The sequence below is a fragment of the Argentina silus genome, assembly GCF_951799395.1.
Source record: "Argentina silus genome assembly, chromosome: 2".
Taxonomy (NCBI): Eukaryota; Metazoa; Chordata; class Actinopteri; order Argentiniformes; family Argentinidae; genus Argentina; species Argentina silus.
Genome location: NC_139656.1, coordinates 3912679 through 3934285, shown reverse-complemented (window position 1 = coordinate 3934285; position 21607 = coordinate 3912679). Strand labels below are relative to the sequence as shown.

Here is a 21607-nt window from a genome sequence, read left to right as displayed (position 1 = left end):
TGACAGATATGTTGGGAGGGCTGGGGTCCACTTGAAAGGTTCTCACGGGCAGGGTTTAGATATCAGAGGACTACAAGGTCGGACCAATATAAGGTTTCAAAAACAAAGCCACACCACAGAGAAAGAAACAGAGATACACTTTGCTTCTTCCTAATTAGAAGAGCCAGCAGTACAGTACCTTGCTTATTGTAAGTCCTGGATATCTGGAGCTACGTTGTTTGGGTTCAAGTAGAATAGCTTGATATATTATCTAAAATATGTTTGGGGTTGAGCCTTACTGAACCCTATGCAGCCACTCACTCAGTCATAGTGACAAACAAAGATCGAAGGGTGTAGATAGGGTAGACAGATGAGCGGGAGGGAAAACGGGATAATGCCAAAAATATAGAAATGTTTTTCTTTGAGTGTTCTTCTGCTGTGTCTCAACAATAGCAATTTGCAATTAGAGAGATGTATGAAAAATGTAGTGCAAATGTCACCTTGGTGGGAGTATGTATTGTGTGCAAAATGCATTCTGTACAAGAACACAAGAGATCTGAGCTCGTATTCACAAAGCATATAATTTTATTCATAATGGTTAATCTAAAAGGCAAAACTGACTCTAGACCAGCACTCCTATTCTGAGATGCTTTGTGAATACAGCCCAGTTTTCAGTATGGCTGAAGATCAACTAACCTCTGTCATGTAGGAGGCAGGAGATGCATGTAGAGGGGTCCCTAATTCAAAAATCTTACAGTGTAAGGACCGCCATAGAGACACACACTCTCCTACACATACAGTAAGCTATACAAGTATAAAAATACATGCATGGAAAGCCAGCAAAAAAACAGACACAGAAGCACAGGCACGTACGTACTGCAAGACACACAGCTTTCACCAATGGCACACAGACACAGTCCCACTCTGGGCTATCCTCCCAACCATGGATAGAACTCAGTGCCATCTGCTCCTGGAGACTAACAGTGTGTTCCAAATCAAGGTTATCAACAAAACACACGCATGCAAATCTTCCCTTGGCCTGTTGCTAACCTGGTACCTAGTATGTTTGCATGTGTAAGTGTGTGTGGTGTGTGTGTGTGTGTGTGTGTGTGTGTGTGTGTGTGTGTGTGTGCGTGTATTGATTTTACTGTGTTTTCTGCAAAGGTCATAAAGTAACACTTTTTACATTAAGGTTGTGTTAAGGTGTATAAGTTGGTGTGCACATTACATCCATGTGTTCATTTATTCATATAACATTAATGACAGTAAAGCCGCATTCAAGCTAATTATTAGTCAACCACTTAACAACTATCACTTTAACCATTGAGTTAGAAATATATTTTACTACCTACAAACCCTTTATAAAGTGTTACATTTTTAGTGGTTACTGTATGTGTGTGAGAGTAATACCAAAATAATAAACTAAAATCATAACCAAAAACTACACATGCAAATATGTTGCAACAGACTGAAAACATGGTTTAGATTTTGGCACAGTATTATAGTGTAAATACCAGAGACACACATGGGTGTTACAGTAAAACTGCTATGCTGTTGAGTGGTCAGGACCCTACAGCATACAGTAATGGTCAGAGGGACGCAGGTGTCAACCAATCCCTAATCCATTAAAACAATGGAGGGCCCCAGAGTCACGACTGCAGTTAGTCCAATGTTTCTGGAAGAAGGTCTACTTTTTAAGAGGCTGGCCATAGGTTTTCTCTTCTTATTTGGTCAGGAGACGCTTTGTGTTCTGAGAGGTTCTACGTCTTTCAAACTCGGATGCAGACAGAGAACTGCTCTACTCAATGTTTTCGATGATATTGTTATTAGGAGGAGCTAGAGTGGCCACTAAATAACCAGACCACGGCAGCATCCTGGCAAATTGTTTTATAGATATTGTCTTTACCAGCGACCAGTTCACATGACACAACCCATTTGAGATTATTCTATTAGTCTGGAAGGGGCTAGTCATTTTTTTTTACCAATAACTTGGAAGTTAGGGAAGGTGCATGATGATGATAGATATCCACCTATATCAGTAATCTAAAGACCATAAAAGCAAGTCATAAAAGCAGATTCAAAGGAGCAGTCTGAATGCTTGTTACTCTCTGGTCATGCAAGGATAAGAGCATTGAAGACCTTCAAAAATGATGTCATCGAGCTATGGTCATAACTATATCTATAACCATAGATCACCCTGTCTTCTCTTCTTGCATGCTTGGGGGTTGATTTGCTGAAGTGCTTCAGTTTCAGTCACAAAGTCTTGGTATGAAAGATTACAACATTTTATGAGACCAGCAATTAAATGCATTAAATAGATCTTACAAGCTATTTTTTGTCAGAAATAGAAAGAGGGAGGACACATGAGCTATTCCTTGACAAGGGATACTATATTCTAAATGAAAATTATTACAGTAGGCTAAGTGAATGACATTTTAGGAATAGACTTTACTTATTAATGTAAAACTTGTATGTCTTGTAACTCCAAATGCTTAAAACGTCAGATCCGTAAAATAAATCATTTGGGTTGTTAAAGAAAAATCATCCACATTGTTCATTGCTTCCTTATTACATCGTGTCCAATTCACGACCTGTAAAGACGTTGAGTTTTAAAAGCAGTTTGGAAACTAACACTATGCCAATCATATGAAATTGTATTATCATAAATGATTGACAATAGTTTCTATGCTGAATGGTTTAAAGGTCAATGTGATGAAACCTTAACCTATTTGTCTGAACCGATGTTCTGCTATATTTAGAAATATAAGCACTACTGTGTCAGTGATCTCCAAATACAACTCCCCTGGCATTTCTGTCCGTCGGGTGAACCTTATTAGAAAGTAACGGACAACCAGAACAATAGATAAATAGTGTTGCATGTAAAAAGAGAATGGATTTTTAAACAAAAGACACATTCATAGCATTGAAGTAGACCAATTCAATAGACAACATGTTAAAGCATTTTACAATATATAGGGTGATGAAAAAGTCCTTAAAAAATACATGTTTTAAAAATCCGTTTAAGGTGAATTGGCTGTCCAATTTCGCATATGGCTTACCATGAAAGAGGACATTCAGTAGTATTCCAAGTAAAATCATCATCTCCGGAGTCGGGTAAGAGAGGTCGGGAGTTGGGGACTTCGCGAGGCACTTGGCTCGCCAGCTCACTGACCCAACGCCTGCAACATCCAGCTACTGTCGTTATATGTCCCAGTATTATCTGAGAGATGTGGGCTACTCGCGTGTGACAATTCCCAAACAAAACGCAGGAATGCAGTGATGGAAGTTCTCAGGTTATTCCTAAAACAGCAGCCTATTTCAATAAAAGCATATGTATTTATGCTTTGATTGAATGTCAATATTCCCAATAGACTACCGTACCTCACACTGCAGGCATTCCGCGGTTTTGTATCATCACCAATAATTAAGAAAAATGTCTTTCCAAAGTTCTCGGAGACCTGGAAAACCAGTCCACTTGAATTAGTTAAGAATAATTCTCATCTCACGCAGCAATTTCACTTGTCACCTTTTGCGCCGTCGGTCCAGTAGCGGTTGCTGGAGTTGAAAATAGAGTAGTCAGACTGCATGGCGCATCTCAAACAGAGTGCGATGTTGTGATTGGCCTCCGAATAGAAAGGAAAAGTCCGTGCAGAGTGTACAGTGGAGCGCGCATGTGTATGTGTGTGTGTGTGTGTGTGTGTGTGTGTGTGTGTGTGTGTGTGTGTGTGTGTGTGTGTCTAATGTTTAATAGGAGCGTGTTTGTGTGCTTAAATATATAAGCATAATATGTCTGTTTGCAGGTATGTGTGTGTGTGTGTGTGTGTGTGTGTGTGTGTGTGTGCATAAATATCTAAGCATAATATGTCTGTTTGCAGGTGTGTGTGTGTGTGTGTGTGTGTGTGTGTGTTACAATTACAAGTGCAAAAAAACTATATAAACAGTGGAGGCTCTTCCAACCTGAGAGGGATATTGCCAGATTAGCCTACCCTGACTATCACCATAACCAATTTATCACTTGAACAGGAACAGCTGGGCCAGGCTTGAACCAGTAAACCCAGGCAGTAGCCTACTCCTGACCTGTAGGCTATCATAAATATGAAGACCTGTGGCAGAGGGGACTAATGCTGTAATTCAATCCATTGCAGATAGCAGATTTCTGCACTGCCCTTTCAGAAGTCAAATGCACTTCTGAAAGTGCAGTGTGGAAAGTTGTTAGAAATTTATTAAATCCTGGCTCAAGTAAGTTTACATGCAAGGAGGTTTTGTGGCAGATTGCCCTGTGTACAGAAATGAAATCTAATTTGGGTGTTAGGGTGAGCAACTTGGACAACTTCAAAAACATTTTCAACCATGGTAGTTGGCTGTTTGGCTGGCATGTTATTTTTCTGTCTCCAGTTGGGGAAGATTGGCAATTTGCACCTGGTTTCCTGACCATTGTGCTGACAGACAAGAACTCATCTCTCAGTCATCACCATGTTAATAACGCACTTAAATAAGAGGGAATAGATGGTTTCACTATCCCCCCCATTACTGCTACGACCTCTTTGGACTTAATTGGACAAGGAGCGGGGATTTAGCGACATTTCTCAGTGTAACCCATGTATAGTCCAAACATTATGCTGTGCCAAAAAACATTATTACTGGAGACATTCATGGCAGCCGATGAATTGGCTGTGTTTTTCTTGTGGCTCTTTGAGGCTGGAGCTTTTGACCCCCACCATATGACATGTAGATGTTGATAAGATGCCATTTCTATTCACATTTCGCTCCACTAATTCCACATACTCATTACGCCCCATCCTCTCGCTCCCTCCTCTCTGAGTTGTTGCTGCCAGCGACTTTTGGCTTCAGTCAGTGAACTGTTCTATCCCATAGGTGGTATTAAAAACCCATAAAAACTATGACTGCCAAAGACTCTCCACTGCAACAGCGCCACTTCCTTCCTCTTGAGACAGGTCTGTAGTCTGGACCACTGCCATTCCCACCCTATCTTCTTACAGCATGGCCAGATCCCACTTTTTGGGGCCTGTGAAATCCCCCAGTTGTTCTGCAAATACAGCTGCTGTGGAAGGGTGGGGTGGGGGTGGGGGTGGGGGGGGGGGTCAGCAGAGTCAGAGAGGGATGGAGAAAACCCAGCTGTGTGGGGGAGGGAGAAACACAGCTGCAAATTGACTACACACCTGCAGCACTGGATGGGATAAGGACTGGGATAAGGATATTCAGACTGCAAAACCTCTTAAAAAAAACGAAAGAAAAACACTCCAGACCTCCATGCCACTCCACATGTGGAGCTTTACTGTTAAAGTGCCAATAGACTATTACTTTTAACCTCAGTCTTTAGTAACACTCCACCCACAGTGACCTTCAATGTAATAATATTCACACAACTGTCTGGTAGTACCAAATTCCCTTGGTTAAAAGATAAAACAAAAATCACATTAGTTTGGTTGTTTGTTTTTTTTTAATTAAAAATGTTCACAGTTAGGATAGCACTTCATGTTAGGTTACCTGACATAACATAATAAAACTCTCAGTTATTTAAAAACTATTAAAAAAGTGAATCCAAACTTCAAGGTCATTCATTTTGTATTAAAAACAGTAGTATTTAGAAAAAGACAAACACAATCATGATTCTCAATTAAATCAAACCATTCATGATTGGTACTGGAAATAATCCTTAACTTGCTCAGTAAATGCATAAGAGCAATTTTAAAAACAAAAAATGGAAAGCCATTAACTTGCTGTCCCTGCAGTAATTAAAAAGACACTACAGTGGTATTAGTGGATTACCCATCAAGTTCAACAGTGTGGCAGTAATGAATATGATTGGACAGTGAGTGTCTATCAGTAAAATGCTTGGCCATCCAAAACCAATCCCACAAAACAAGGCAGCAGCAAACAGGAAGCACTGTTGTGCATTGACCATGGCAGCATAAGGCTTGCTGTTAGCAAAGCACGAAACATTTCAATGGCTTCATTCTAAACATCATGAAAGGCCAGCTGGTTATCAACTCGTCAAGTACGTTCTAGTGAATGTAGGTGAATTCACTCGATAATCTCCAGGTCGTCATTTAGACTGAGACGTCCCTATGATTGGCTGGTCTGGTATCCTGGCCCGCATCCATCCCTGATGTGACCCGGCTCAGAGTTTGACAAGCCGGTGGATGTGCCGTCGGCGGCTACGCTCCTCTGCGGAGACTCGGCTGTGCGTGCGGCACCGCAGCAGCTCCTCCCTGTGGTCCTGGTGGTGCATGGGGCAGTACGCCCGGGGCTCACAGTGCTCCTGAGAGACAGCACCACACACACATAGAGAGACAAGGGGTCAGACATGACACGTGAACGCAGTCGAGACTAGAGCCGAGAGTCTGTGAGGGTACTGTCAGGTCTGTGTACCTGGTGAGAGTAGTAGAAGTCTCTGTAGCCGCCCTTGAGGATGTAGAGCTCAGGGTAATGCAAAGCTGGGTACTCATTCATACTGCGGTCCTCACTACGCAGTAGACGACACCTGAGTGACAGACAGACAGACAGACAGAATGTTTAGGAGAAGGGACTTCTCTGATGAAACACTCCACACACACAGACTGTGACTGAGAGAGTTTCATTTCTTACGTTCTGGGTGCTCTTTCGGAGGAGAATTCACAGTGCAGCACCAGAACAAGCCTCTTATCGAGGGAGCTAGCTTTCAGCCTCTGGGACAGGAGATATTCCACCGCCTCGTCTGTGTTAGGCATACTCAGCGCCCCCTGCAGGTGAAGCCGGGGACAAGGCAAACTCAGACGATAACACAACACACAAACAATCAGTGAAGGAAACAGTGTTATCAAACAATCAAATGAAGAATGTCCTGCACCCCCCGTCTTTTGTTCCTAAGATCTCTCACCGTAATGTGTCCGCCCTGATACTCATATGGATAACGACAATCCACCACCACAAAGGACTCCACCAAGCAGCTGAACTTCCCTTCCAGAAGAGCACACATCTGGAACAATGTGAACCCAAGTATTACGTTGCTGATCCAAACATTAGCTATGAAAGGAGCACCATGATCACAAACTTACAGTCTCCATTGTGATGTACTTCAGGTCTTGGTGTCTTCCCGTCACAATCGGTAGGGCATGCACCTAAAATGCAACGTTATTACAACGTTATTATCGGTCAATGCGCGCGTGTCGCCCGTACTGTTTTCATTTCAATAAGGAAAACACAAAATATGTATTTGTACTACCTTGCTGAAATCTCCAATGAGTTCAGCATTGACACCATCCCCTCCCAGCTGCTGTTCCACCTCACATAGGGAGTGGGTCTTCATTCGTAGGTGCTGTGTGAGAGAAAGCAGACTCAGAAAAAGAGAGACGACCCTCCCTGCCTTCATAACCCTCCTCCTCTGCGGCTAAACAGCCCTCCTCCTGACACATCCTTACCCTCCTCTCATTAGAGAGCCTAGCCCCCTGGTCTCCCTGGCCCTGGGCCCCCTCCTCAGAGATGACAGTGACAGTGCAGTGTCGTTTGATCGCCCGGGGGGCAGCTGGGGAGGTGGAGGTGCGCTTCACGGCTGGACGCTCCATCCTCTCTGGCATAGAGGGGCAGCGGAAGAGACGGCGACCCCCTTGGCGACACACTGATACCTTGTGGAGAGATAGATAGATCTTGTTACTACATGAGCGTAGCATTGTGTAGGGCGCAAATAAGAAAAGTTAGTTTTTACTGTCACTGCCGAGTATGGTCAGTGTTATGTAATTGTTCAATATGTGGACGTTAGTGACCATGGGTGAAATACTTACAGAGGAGAGATCCACTTCCTGGTTCATGAGAGGTTCCGAGAGCAGCTGTGCCATGCTGCATGACATGGAGACAGCAACTGAACCCTGGAGGGAATAGGATGGACATATGGCAAAAGGTAGGGGCATGAGGAGAGATTCAAAATAGGAGGAAAAGGGAAACAAGTAGAGGAGAAAATACTTCCTCAATGATTTGCTTATGTATTATCATATTCAGAGTTTAACGAATATGATACCTTATACACCGCTGGTGCAGATCTCATTGCATGAGCCTCAGATACTGAGATAAAGATACACACAATGGGACAAGAAATGGGGACCGCCGATGAGACCCAGATCACCTCAGCTTCCTGCTCCAGGTCATCCATAAATCCGTCTGTATCTGCATCCCCCAGGGAGTTCTGGGTTGGAGAGGTAGGTGCAGGATAGATGGGGCTTCCCAAGACACAGGGCTCACTATCAACTTGGAGCTGGGATTCAAGGGTTGGCAGCAAACTCCCTGGCTTGCCTTGCTGTCTCTGCCCTGGGGCCACCTGAACAAAGAGAAAACCATAGAAATGCAGCAAGAGATATAGGTGAAGAAATACAGCTGAAACAGAGTCTCTGTCTAAATACTCCTCATAAACATTGACATAGAATTTGCGCATAAGTTAGAACACCTGATGGATACATGATACAACAGTGGTGGAGAAGACTGAGCTAAATCATTCTGCCATCTAGTGGCTATTATTGCATTTACAGGTCTTTCTTAGTACCCTTGAAATACATTTAAATAATTCAATTATAAATTGTTTAAATAAACACGTTTTCTAATGAGTGATAAAACAAATGAAATTGTGGAAAGAATCATAAGGTGTGATCACGCAAAGGATAGGTGAATTATCTTTTAAATAATGTAAGTATTTTGGTTGAATAAACTGGAGAATTTTGCATGTGGAGAGCAAAAGCAAATAATGCATAACTGAGAGCCTAGTCTCACGTAGCCATACGTCCAAATCACCTCCTTTGGAGGTCTGGAGAATTTTAGATTAGCCGATCTCGCTTGAATTCAACTGGATGGCGTGAAAGAATTGTAATTTCATTGGATGTTACATTCCAAGATCCCTCCTCCACATGCCCATAGAATGGTTGTTTCGTCTACCGGGCGACAAAGGGAACAGCCCCTCCCTACTTGCAAGCAGTGGTCAGCCCCCAAACCCCTGCCCCATCACTCCACTCTTCCACCTCGGCTGGCCGCCTGGCACCGCCACCTCTATGTGGATGCAGCAGTCGTGCTATTCGGTCACGGCTTTTCACTGTCCTGGCTCCCTGCTGGTGGAACGAGCTTCCCACTGCTGTCAGGACTGCAGAGTCACTACCAATCTTCCGCCGTAGACGGAAGAACCATCTCTTCAAGCTACATCTTGACTGTCCCTCCTAAAGACCTCTTCATCCCCACTACCCCCCTGTATAGCTTCTACTGTAAATATATATATATTTTTTTTTAAAAGCAATTCTTCCTTCTTCTAGCATTGTGACTGGCAATGGCACCTGGTCCTAGCATAGATTTGTTTTTCTTACGATGACTGATGTATAGATGATTCACTTAGACAAATGTATTTGTTGTAAATCACTTTGGATAAAGGGTCTGCTAAATGTCTAAAATGTAAATGTAATATAAATGTTTGTTTTTGTGTGCGTCGTCTTTTCTGACCGTGTAGTATTCTGCAGAGAAGGAAGGAAAAACTGAAAACTGCCCAATCTATCAAATGTGATTGGTATGTCGTGAGGCTCATTTCAAACAGGTTTCCACCCCTTTCTAGCTACTTTCTGCAAAGGATTTCCCCAGGTTTTCTGAACTAGGAAAGCCTGGTACCAACGAGGTTACTGATGTACTCACATTCTCTTTATTACTGCGTGGCTGTTCAATAGGCTGCAACTTTGGGCTGCTGCACAGCAACCTGGGCTAAGAGAGAGGAGAAGGAAACAGCGTTATCAAACAGTTAGACAATCATAAAAACACATTCATATATTGAGTAGACACATTCTTTACCAGGAAGGCCCGTAACTTCTTCATCCGATTTTTCCTTTGGACAGAGCAGAAAAGCAACATTACTTTAGGTGACAGTAACAAAGTGTCAAAGGCATAACAAGCTTCATGGAAAGTGCTAAATAAAGTCACACATATATACAGTATATCATTATATTATTACAGTCATGGCACTAACGCAGTGTCTCCACGCTTTCTGGGACAGTTTCCCAAACACAGATTATGCCTAGTCCTGGAATAAATCAACGGAAACATCTCCATTCTATATGTTTTTTTAGCCTAGGATTAGGCTTAATCTGTATCTGGGAAACCAGGCCTCTGTGATCAACGTTATGACAAATCAAAAAGAGATTGCTTGTGTTATTGAAGCTAAGAGGACTAAGCAGGTTACCTTGGTGCAGGTGAATCAAAGGTCAATACTGGAAGAAAGGTAGGCTTGTCTGCAAATAAACAGCAGTGTGCATCAGTGAAGAGAGAAAACCACAAGATAAATGTACATCAGCAAAAGGTACAGCATTAACACAGAGCTAAACAAAAGTAAAAACAAAAGGAGTCAAAACTGAGTGGGCTGGAGCAAAACACTGACATCAACACATCGAAGAGTTAGATTTGATTGACTGTGACGCTCACCTTGGTGAGGAGATCCAGCTGCATCTGGACTCCCAGTACTGAGGTTGGAGAGATCCAGACATCGCCGCGGAGTGTCACTAATGACAGAAACATGGAGATGCAGCGTTTAGACTCACAAAGACTAATCTCATCCATCAACCATAGACATATAGCAAAGTGTGACTAGTAGTCTTTACCTTGATGAATCAGAGGAAGGTTACAAAACAGTTGTCAAACATGTGCAGAGGAAATGCAGCATTGGAATGGCCTGAGCTTCCTCTGAAACCATCAGGCTAAAACAGTATGGGGACAGTGTTTACCCTGTGTGAAAGGCGCTGAGTCCCGTGAAGCAGCGGGCGAGTTCTGACATCGGGGAGGCATGGTCAGGTGAATGCTGGCCAAGCAAAGACACGCTTAATCCAGACATGGGTATGCCACGGCTAGGAGAGACACAACACATTATGTAAATCAAAGATGATCGCGTTAGGCAAGAGCACTGGAAACCTTGAACGTAAACTAACGTCTGCTAGCTAGCACATTAGCACATCCAGGTCAATTATCATAGATAACTAGCTGTCGCTTTGAAAGGTAAACATTATTGATCGTGTTAACGTAAGATAACGATAGATATATACATTGACGCATCAATAATTTTCTTAAGCAGTGAAAACCATGTACCAATTTGCGGTTCAAAGCCTAGGAGTAGGAGAGAAAATGAGTTTTAAATGTGTCGCCAAAATTCAACCAATGGTATCTTGCGTTGACACTAGATATGGCGTAACATCCGTGCTTGACTGTTCAAGAGAGCAACGTTACAGAGCGAATCAGGCAGATGGGTTGCGTAAAGAAGATAGGGTTGTAAGTTAGTGTCATTTGTTTTACATTTCTGTCTACAACGTCAACGCCAAAAATAACTTGTTTTCCACTGCTATTGTTGTCTGTGATAGTTGAAGAGTAAATCAGCGTATTTGCGGGCGGCCTGAGAAGAGCTGCAGTGGATACGTCCGCTGGGAGGCACGTACATTGTTTACATTATCACCAACTTGCACCCCGATTCATGACTTGTAAGTTTGTAATTACAATGTAACTAACTTGGATGGGTGATTCTTTTAGCTTCCAGTCCTGTCAGTCATCATGGCATCTGCTCCACCGGAGGGTGATCAGATTATTCGTGTTGGAGACTCATTCTCTACCTTCACCGAACTGGAGGATGCTATCTACCACCTGGAGCATTCAAAGAACATTACATTTTTCACATTTTCAAGGGATACAAGAACAATAGCCGACAAAAGAGTTGAGTGCTTTAAATCCGGCACCCAAGTACTGTCAAGCTGCCTGGACCTGCGTGAAAGGTGTGCGAAAACATGTCTCCACATCCAAAGGACTGTACGTCCAAACCACAGGTGAGTTTATTTATGTTGCATGAGAGAGTGTGTGTAGCAAAGTGATCAGAGTGAGTGAGAGTGCGCGCGTGGATGTTGGTTGACTATTATGACTGCATACATATTAAATGCAACATATGTTCCAGAACAACCAGAGATAATTGTTCTGTACGTGTGAGTGTTTGCACAACTCGAGATGGCCAGAAGTTGGTGATTACCAAAGTGTACCTTCAGCACAACCATCACACAAACAAGGTAACTGGCAACATTCCTGTCCTTCAAACCATAGTACCTTGGGTAGAGATATGCATTGTGTAGGACTTTAAACTTTGAGATATACAAGTGAAATTATTTATTTTGTGTATGTCAGCTCCTGGGCACATTAAAAGTTGATAATATAGTAATGTATTCCTAAAATATATTTTCTTCTCCCCAGGAGATATTCCAGCTTCTTCCTAAACAAAGGTGACTTAATAGGGAGAAGCGGCATGAGCTGCAGACCATTTTACAATGGAGCACAGGCAGGATGGTCACACTTCGAAACACACGTCCAAAGACCATAAACCTGAAGATGTCAGCTGATATAAAAAAAGCAACCCAGGTAATTAAAACTTAACAACATACTAAATCAAATCCCATGCCACATATTAATAGCACTTGTTTGATGACACACTGTGCTCAAGTTATGTCATCTCAGGAGAGTTACACAATACCCTGGTTCTCCTGTGGTTGTTGTCAAGCTGCAGATCCACAATGTATGTTTTCTCTGATTCCATCTTAAAAAGCAAAGAGGTGTAGGGTCAAAGAAGGATCTGATGATGGCTGAACATCACAAGTTGTGTTCGTCCTCCACAGAGCGGGCTTCATCACTATCCAACTCAAACTTTATGAGAGGTAAGTCTGATCCATTAGGATCATCTATGCATCTTTTTGGTCTGTCAGCATATACTGTACTGTCATTGAGCATTATCTATTTGCAGTGCTGGCAAACAACATAAAGTCAGGATCCTGTGCCAGACTCTCGGTCTGAAGTGTCCTTAAATGATGTAAGCTATCAAACTCTATTTAACAGAACTGAAGCAGTGAGTAGTGTAATAGTTATTAATCAATTATTATGTTGTTTTGATTATCTTGTATGTTTTAGATACAGTGGTTTACATTGACAACGCAGAGGACATGACATCATATGGCTCTATCCCTGAGGTAATATTTTCTATTTTCAACTATTCAGTGGAGTTGGACAATGTTCAATGTACAATGGTGACTAATATTCTTCAAATGTAATGTGGAAGTATCTAATCAATTGCACTAAATATGATGCCCTTAACATTACATTGGATCCAGGCATGGAAGAGACCACACCGGAGGCCACATCATATACCTCAGAAACATGGGACAGAGAGGTGCGGTCACTCTCACAAAATTGCAAAGTCAGATCAGAAGATCTGACATAATTGAGTGATTGATTGGTTCATTCAAGACAGGCATAATATGTCCTGCTTGTTCTACATTGTAAACAATGCAAAATAGTTATCGAAATGGCACTTGTTAATAAACAAAGATGCATTAATGTTCAGGCAGGAATGCAACCTCTGTAGATGCTAATAACTTATGTATTAAATACTTGGTCTTTCCCTTGACTTTTGAAGTAAATAAATTAGATAATTAATACAGCACCAGAAAAAAGCATAACACTGTCAAAATAGTATTTATTAGGGATGTGAAATATTGTATTCAATGTCTGTTTTGCATTTATTATATGTCATGTCATATTATTCTATACACGTATTTCATGTCATAATTTTATATATATATTATAATTCATGTGAATCTGTCAAACAATTTGCTCATTTTATATATTAATTTTTTCTTCTCAGTCATGATCCACAAGGAATGGAAATGCATCTTTATTTACAGTATCATTCCAGTATTTCAATTTCACTTTTGGAATAAATATTCTCTTACAAAATGACATATTTATCAACCGATTCCTTCTTCCAATACCACTCAGAGATCTGATGAGAAACTATAACTAACTATGCCTGTTGTGCAGAAGTGTTTTGTATTCATTTTAACACTGGAGTCTATCAATGCAAGTGAAAGTAGTAGAGTCTAGAAAAGGCAGGTTTACTTGAGCAAGGGATTCAGTGTGTTTTTTTGTTTGTTTTTGTCTTCATCAATCATTTTGGTGTAAGTGCAGTTTAATGGTACTCTCCAGGGCCCTATTCATTGTTGTTCAGTCACTTAGGAAGAAGCTTATTATCTCACCCTCTTATCTAGGCCTTCTGAGGTATTGGTCTTCCTGTCAGCACCAATACAATATAACCATATTGATTACCTGTATTGCTTAAAGAGATGCTACAGGATTTTTGGATATTTTTGGATAGTTCTAAAATGAGCGCTCATGAGCCAAAAACAGGTCTCCGAAATAAAACAAATTTGTCAAGAAATTACCTGATTGGACAGAGAGGGGCAACGCTCCACACTACCATGACTAAAAAGAAAACGTATTTTTTTTTGTTGGCCTTAAATTAGGGACTGTATCGTCTAATGAGATATTCAATTGATTAACATTATATAATTGACCATACAGTCAACACGTAAGCCAAAATTTGATGTGCAACAAAAATCCTGTAGCATCTCTTTAACTCTCAGATCTCCAGAAGAGCATAGGGGGGTAGGGGCTACAGGGTTCAAATTGAGATTGGGGCCCTGTCCATAAACGACCCCGAGCCCCTTCACTCTAGACAGGTATATAGACCTGAGAGGATTAGAGGTCTGAACAACATGGCCCTTTGAAGGCTAGGTTGAAGTTATGCCGTCTTGCTAATACCTATCCAGTGTCTAGGTAGTAATGCGACTAAGGGTTGTTTTTGAACCAATTACTAAATGCCCCCCCCCTCCCTTCGTCGGAGGGAAGAATGTTGTATTCATTGTGTTACCCAGGCAATCGCCTTTTTCATGACCGTCACTGACTTGCTCTCAGGAAAGGCAATGTGATTATGACTAATAAATACCACATCTGGGTGTCATCATTTGAGGCTTTATTGCGAAAGTGTGAGTATTACAACACAGATGTTCCTGATTAGGCTCACGTGTCATCTGAAAGCCACTGCATCATGGCTACTCCACAGGAACCATGGTAGTGCGTCAGAGGGATGTGGCCCCATAGTGAGCCATCCCTTTCCCCCTGACATCAGACAGAATGCATGCCTATTAAGCAAGAGCAATGCATTAATAGGGAAAAGCTTAATTTAAAAAGTCCCTTTGTTTGACTCCAATGCCCCAGCAATATCATAACACATATTCCAAATCACAGATACTATAAATGCTTTTTATTCTGCATGTATAAATGATAGATACATTTTTTCACTTTACAGTCATGTCTTAAAAATACATATTATAATATTGCATATATCTGCTACATGTTCACTCTACCGCTCATGTTCACATTTCAACCAACATACCGTAAAAACAGTTTGGAAATAAAGACTTAAAAGTCAACATTGTCTCATGAAAACAACAGAACAATCAGCTTTCATACTTCATGAATACTTCAAGGCAGAAAACTTGAACAAGGACATCTGAAATCAATTAGTTTGTTGCTTCACCCCCTGTGTAAGTAAAGCAATGCCCTGGGAGATGTTCAACATACACAAAAAAGCAATGAGAAAGAAGAGGTGTTGTTGCCATAGCGTACACAATCTTTAGAGAGGTTTTCAACTCTAATCCGGAACACTCCTCTGCGCCTCCTGACTTTCCTCATAGCTGACATAATTGTTTTCTTTTAAATTCATCCCATAAAGTTGATGGTGCAGTGATTACTGCAGTGATTTACTAAAATTACAGAAAAATGATTGCTTGGTTTAATATATTACTGCACTGAGCCGGCTCTGTTGTTCTTGTCCCTTAGGAACATGTCACAGTGTGATTTTCTTCAACGGTTGCTGTTGGTCCATTTCGGATCTGTCTCCACCGTCTGTGAAGGGGATTCTCTGGTTCACTCGTTTTCCTATAGTCTCCACCTGGAAAAGGGCACAGTAATAATTCAGACCTGAATACTTAAGCACAGGAAGAAGGTCATTACTCTAGAAACTCAACATGGAGCTATAACTCAACGTAACCATTTCTCAACTACTGGTGGCATTATAACAGTGCAGCTTTGCATCAGTATAACTACTCATTTGTATGTGTGTCTAGTGTGTTTTCATATTGAAACAATAGTGTGCTCAGACTCCCACAGTGTTCACTGCCTTGTTATGGTCATGGTCACTTGCCTGGAAGCCAATATGCTGGAGTTGATCATGCAAGCTGTCCAGGATCCTCCTGCCATCAAAGATGAAGGCAGGTTTCAGCATGGCCTTGTAGATCTGCTCATAGTCCAGCTCCTGCACAGACATGGATGCAATAGTAAACAATAGCTCACCAGCTTTGAGCTAGCATCAATAAAGCTATTGAGTGAGATGGGCTGCACGCTGACCTCAGAGGCTCCCAACCTTTGATTCATTATTACAACCTGGTCTGAGACCATTTATGCATTTTATTGTAGTGGATTGATGTAAGTATATGTTAACTATGTATTTTGCACTGTTATGTGATGTTTATGTGCTTGTATGTGCCTGATTAACAAATTGATTAATATGTGCCTTACACCAAAAGCAAAGTTCCTTCTGGGAAAATAAGTTATTCAACATCAGGGCTTATGGCCAAGTAAAAGCACCATTTCATCCATGAACAGTCAAAGATGACCAAGTATCAAGATTATCTGTGTGGTCACAGTGTGTCTTGTCTCTTTGCCATTTGTTGATGACTCATTGTTGAGAGTAGCCTCACAACGAAAAAGGTGAAATTGTTTTCATTAGCCTTACCGTGAACATATCCCACTCTGTGCAGATGACAATTGCATGGGCGTTCTCACATGCCTTGTACGGGTCAGTAACGACAGTAACAAGACGAGAAACTAGGATGGGAGAGAGTAGACCACTATCAATACAGTTTTAAAACAGTTACATGTACAGTTTAACTTAACATGTTGGTTAATCAATTGATTATGGAAACTAGGCAGAAACTATCCAAGCGTCCGGAATGTAAACAGCACAACAATGTAGCTACCTCTGGCAGGATCATGTTTCTCTGACGGCGTGGGCTGAGTCAAGTCTTGCATTATCTGCTCCGCTTTTACTTTGGGGTCATAGATGTGTAGGCAGGCTCCCTCCTCCAGCAGGTAATGACTGATATAGATACTAGAGGACTCCCTGATAACAAAGACAAGACAAACTGAGTGCTCAGGGTAAGAGCATCACCAGGGGCTCAATCACAAGAACAGCAGTTCATTGGACTCCAGGGGGCAAATGCAAGACCCGAGACAACATGGAACTATTGGCGATGCGTAGGGGATGAGTGAGTGTGTGAGCAGAGCAATATTCGGAGTGCCCCTACCTTGTATCTCCAGTGTTTTTCTTGAAGGCAAATCCAAGCAAGGCTATCTTCTTATCTGTCACTGTGTTGAAGAGGCAGCTGATGATCCTTGATGAAAAACGTTTTCGCTGGTAGTCGTTTATCTCTATGACCTTGCAGACACAACAATAAGATGTTCAGCCCTGCTATTTCGTTATTTTACAACAGCAAACTCCTGAGAAAGAATTACAGGAATTTCTTATCATATTGAATGTCTTATACAAAGAGGAGAAAGTTACCACATTAATTCTGTATAATGTGTATTATTGCCAATTTGCAAGTTGACACCTTTGTTTCTTTCATGTCTGTGACATAAAGGACGAGACATCGTCACCACAAAAACACTCACCTGTTGCCAGTATCTTGCAACTTCAGGTAGGTTCAGTGCCTCGCATAAGTACACAAGATTGAGGACATCCTTTTGAAAACAGCTGCCGCCAAATCCTAAGAAACAAAAACATGACCAATTGTCTCTCTGTGTAAAAAAACTAAAAATCTAGTTGTCAACTCAACTGATACAGCCCCCCACAACTCAACCACTGCAACCTAGCATTCCCACTCACCAACACTAGCCTTCAGAAAGCAACTGCCTATTCTCCGGTCTGTCCCAATAGCATGTGCAACCTCCTCCACGTCAGCACCAGTCACCTCACAGAGGGCACTGATGGAGTTGATGCTGCTGATGCGTTGGGCCAGAAAGGCATTGGCTGCCTGTAAAGGGAATGCAAAGGTCAAGTTAAAAGCAAAGACGGAGGGAGGAAGATGAACCAAAGGCAGGGGAGCAGGAGACATCACAGAGAGATTGTAACTGTCGAACCAGATGAGAAGAGTGTGGGATAATAATGCTTTATTTAATGCTTTTTATTTTATTTTTACTCTGAAAAGCACAGACGCTTTTCATGTTTGAAGAAACGCTTACCAAATAAAATGTATTATTATTACTAACTGACTCGAAACTATCCTGATTTTGGAGGGGATACATACCAGCTTTGAGAGCTCAGAGGACCAGGTGTTGGTGGTGATGATTTTACTCTTGGGGACCCAGTGCTCGTAGATGCTCCGCAGGGCCCGAATAGCATGCTGACCCTCAGGGGATTCATCTCCACCAATCAGTACCCTGTCAGGATTCTTCAGATCAGAGATGGCTGTTCCCTCAGCAAGAAACTCTGGGTTTGAGAGAACCTGAAGGAGAACCAGATCGTGAGACACTGAGACCCAGAGACCCAGTTTTACTGTTTTTATATTTCTATTTTTATCTAAGCTGTATTCATCTTTTATTTATTTTTCTAAAAAGTGTATTGAGACTGTAATAATGCACTTAGAATAAACTTTGATTTGACTTAAAAAAAAAAAAAACTCAGTAATCATGCCCACTTCCACAATCACCTGGAAATTGAGGCTGCTCTTGGTGTTGGCATTAAAGATCCGGCGGATGCTCTCCGCAGCACGGACAGGCACTGTGCTTTTCTCCACAACAATCTTACATCCGGTGGACACATCAGCGATGCGCCGTGCGCATGCTTCTATGTACTTCAGATCTGCTGCTCTACCCTTGCCAATCCCAAATGTCTTAGTAGGAGTGTTTACCTAGAGAGAGTAAATGAAAATTTATGATATTTATGAATATTATGTTAATGATTCTTTATTGTATGTTTAGTATCTTGAGAGAAAACAGTTAAGACCCCTTATGCAGATATCTACAGCAAATACAAATTATGTAAATGTACAAAATGTAATATTGACATACTACACCAGTTGAGACTTCTGAACTGGAAACTACACCCTGACATTACGGGCACTGTTTGGACTCTAGATACACCCCCTTTTTAGAAGGGGAATTGCTGCAGATTTACTTACAGATATGAAGACCAGGTCAGCATTTTCAATAGCCTCATCAACATCTGTGGAGAAAAAGAGGTTGACCCCACGACATGACTCAACCACTTCCTGGAGTCCAGGCTGAAAGGGAATTAGACAATGGAAGAGACAATTAGACAATGGAAGACAGCATAATTAAGATGATAAAATAATTAATGATCAAATGTGTACAATGGACCTAGCTTGGCACAACTACACATAAGCTGTGAGCACCCTAGAAATGACAGTGCTTTACATACATTTCCTGCTGTCTGTACTTCTACTTTGTTCTAACATGATTTGGGGTTCTTTCTCATTTATCACACTCACCTCAAAGATGGGGAGGCTATCAGAATTCCAGGCACGGATGCGATCCTTGTTCACGTCCACCACAGTGACCGTCACCTCAGGGCACATCTGGGCGATGACGCTGCAGGTGGGACCACCAACATAGCCAGCCCCAATACAACAGATTCTTCTCACCTCCACCATTCTCCCTCTGAATTAAGATAAAGAAAACACAAACACTTCAGACAAGGTTATCAGACTACAGTTTTTAAGCTGACACTATATTTTGTTTTCAAAGTAAGAAAATATGAATACTTTACAGTACATTGAAAAACAGTTCAATACAAAATGCTTAAATGTCTTCACAAACAAATCTTATTGTTGTTTTAGTATGACAAGATTAGTTTGATTGACAATCAAACACAATTTTCTAGTTTAGTGATGTTGTGAACTGCATGAAATACAGTTAGAGGAAAGCCGTTGAAAAGCAAATCAAGCCATTTTTATACGTTCTCTGCTTCAGTAGGCTTCTCTCTCACTCCCTCACCCTCAGTTCTGCCAGTGAGTGCCACGCTGTCTCTAGTTCACAGAGGGGGCTGTGTGCACCGTGGTCAGATGGAACTCCACTGTCAACACACAGGGGTGCGCGCGCGCACGTGCACGAACATTTGGCCCTCTCCACCTCTCCTCCTACCCTCAAGACACAAAAGCCACATTCATTATCCCCTAACTTTAACCCACTAAATCAAACCAATTTCTGGCTAAGATCAGCCACCTGTGTCTACCGAGAGGGGCGCAAGAGGCAACCTCACTCGTCACCATTCATCAAGTATCACAGCAGTCTTGTTTGCCAGCCTCAGGTCAGGAATTTTAGAAGGTGGCTATATGGCATTATGTCCTTGAATTATTCAGTGTAAATACATCAACTACACTTCGCAATAGTAAATCGTATCGTTATAATATGACGCCTGGCTGAGCAGAGCTGTGGTGGACCCTGTCCCTGGCCTGAAGACTGATGCGATTACTGGACAATTCATCACACATTTCAATGTAGGGTTAACCAGCGCTACTTTTATGTAGTAGTATACGCCAGGGCTGGCCTGCTGATTTGTAAAAAATAAATAAATAAATAAAAACTGAATGCAAAGAATGTATCTCGACAAAGGTCTATGAATAGAGCTTGCTAAATCATTTTCCACATCCAGTTTATCATCATGTTCAATTACATACTAATGTATTAAGCTAGCGAACTAGCCAAGTTTGCTAGCGAGACATCACAAAACATACGATAAAGACTTACCAATATAGCCTGCGCAGCTTCACCGATGAATACCTTCTCTACAAGTTATTCACTTGGATTTTAAAGACTAAACACTTCGATTAAACTGATGCGATACGCGTTTTAAATGGTGGGTTATGTTAGAAACAGCGCTGGTTTGAGGTGACGAGGGGCAAATTTGTTCAAGTTGCACCAGTGATGAGAACCAAGAATGCTTGTGCCACGATGAAAACCTTCTATCTAAAGCCGAAGTCGAGGGAGGCGGAGCAGATTGCACATTCCTTGACATCACATCCTTACTGATGCGGCTTAACTGAGCAGCCTGGAACAGGAGTGCCTCGCTTTAGTGTTACTGTTGTTACCCATTTCAAAATGAACTGTGAGAGTAAAAGAGAAAAAGTGAGGATCTTAACATTGTGTCACATTTCAATCTGTAATTGACCGTTTATATATAGAAGAGAATATGCTTGTATAACCATAGGCTATCATGCTGCACATACCAACTTAATCATCATAAAACTCTTTTTAAGGTTATGACCAGATGATTCTTTTAACAGACCTTAACTCGTGCAAGTACTGGCTATCACCATTTACCATACAAATATGAGGTTTGTACCTATTACCAATAGTTTGTACAGTATGTCTCCATAAAAGTGAGATTCGTTATCAAATGGAACTAGAAAAAGATGTTCCGGAAGATACTTGTGGCCTTCCAAAGTCTTTTTTTGGTAGTTTAAAGATGATTTGGACGATAGATAGATAGATAGCTTTGCTGGGAAGTTGAAAGAAAGAGTCTTATTTTAGTAGCAGATAAAGATAAAGATGGTTTGATTGGTGGGCTGGATGGATGAATGGTTGGCTGGCTTGTTGGTTAGATGGATGAATTGATAGATGAGAGAAGGTTTCGATAGATGAGAGAAGGTTAGACAGATAGATAGACAGGTGAGAG

General features: G+C 41.6%; 2 protein-coding genes, 2 long non-coding RNA genes and 1 pseudogene across 5 annotated transcripts in view; 2 read left to right on the top strand and 3 right to left on the bottom strand.

The window, feature by feature from the left end:
• The window catches only part of LOC310822096 (GDNF family receptor alpha-4-like), an 11734-nt pseudogene extending 8168 nt beyond the window's left edge, over positions 1-3566 (bottom strand). Inside the window, exons 1-2 of the transcript in view lie at positions 3506-3566; positions 3039-3158 (exon numbers count right to left, since the gene is read on the bottom strand). The product of the transcript in view is annotated as a GDNF family receptor alpha-4-like (transcript). The remainder of the gene's footprint in view (positions 1-3038; positions 3159-3505) is intronic.
• Positions 3567-5518: 1952 nt separating this feature from the next.
• On the bottom strand, positions 5519-11127 carry LOC310801151 (M-phase inducer phosphatase 1-A-like). Its single transcript, XM_083665145.1, has 15 exons — positions 11074-11127; positions 10716-10835; positions 10417-10493; positions 10178-10226; positions 9790-9823; positions 9637-9702; positions 8099-8290; positions 7761-7844; positions 7401-7604; positions 7205-7297; positions 7038-7100; positions 6860-6958; positions 6589-6722; positions 6373-6484; positions 5519-6262 (listed from the first exon to the last, which is right to left on the bottom strand). The coding sequence occupies exons 2-15, from the start codon at positions 10820-10822 to the stop codon at positions 6122-6124; spliced, it is 1455 nt and encodes a 484-aa protein (XP_083521271.1). The 5' UTR covers positions 10823-10835; positions 11074-11127; the 3' UTR covers positions 5519-6121.
• A 78-nt stretch (positions 11128-11205) lies between these two features.
• On the top strand, positions 11206-12372 carry LOC310818520. The gene is made up of 5 exons (XR_014554717.1): positions 11206-11253; positions 11343-11409; positions 11509-11798; positions 11924-12032; positions 12214-12372. It is a non-coding gene; the product is annotated as an uncharacterized lncRNA (long non-coding RNA).
• Positions 12373-12589: 217 nt separating this feature from the next.
• Positions 12590-13675, top strand: LOC310818527. Its single transcript, XR_014554718.1, has 4 exons — positions 12590-12671; positions 12758-12823; positions 12922-12980; positions 13122-13675. It is a non-coding gene; the product is annotated as an uncharacterized lncRNA (long non-coding RNA).
• Positions 13676-15160: 1485 nt separating this feature from the next.
• On the bottom strand, positions 15161-19583 carry LOC310801450 (UDP-glucose 6-dehydrogenase-like; the record flags this gene model as incomplete). Its single annotated transcript, XM_083665489.1, has 11 exons — positions 15161-15802; positions 16055-16165; positions 16646-16737; positions 16890-17032; positions 17217-17347; positions 17584-17678; positions 17798-17945; positions 18219-18416; positions 18621-18821; positions 19092-19193; positions 19422-19583. 11 exons carry the CDS (start codon positions 19581-19583, stop codon positions 15698-15700), a joined length of 1488 nt encoding a protein of 495 aa, XP_083521615.1. The 3' UTR covers positions 15161-15697.
• Between the last annotated feature and the right edge of the window lie 2024 nt (positions 19584-21607).

Coding starts and splice junctions, on each gene's coding strand:
- LOC310801151 (XM_083665145.1), bottom strand. CDS start 10,822: ATGTCTGGATTAAGCGTGTCTTTGCTTGGCCAGCATTCACCTGACCAT. Junction 7,605..7,760: donor AGGAAGTGGATCTCTCCTCT/GTAAGTATTTCA, acceptor TCTCTCCACAAG/GTATCAGTGTGTCGCCAAGG. Junction 7,298..7,400: donor GGCTCTCTAATGAGAGGAGG/GTAAGGATGTGT, acceptor TCTCTCACACAG/CACCTACGAATGAAGACCCA.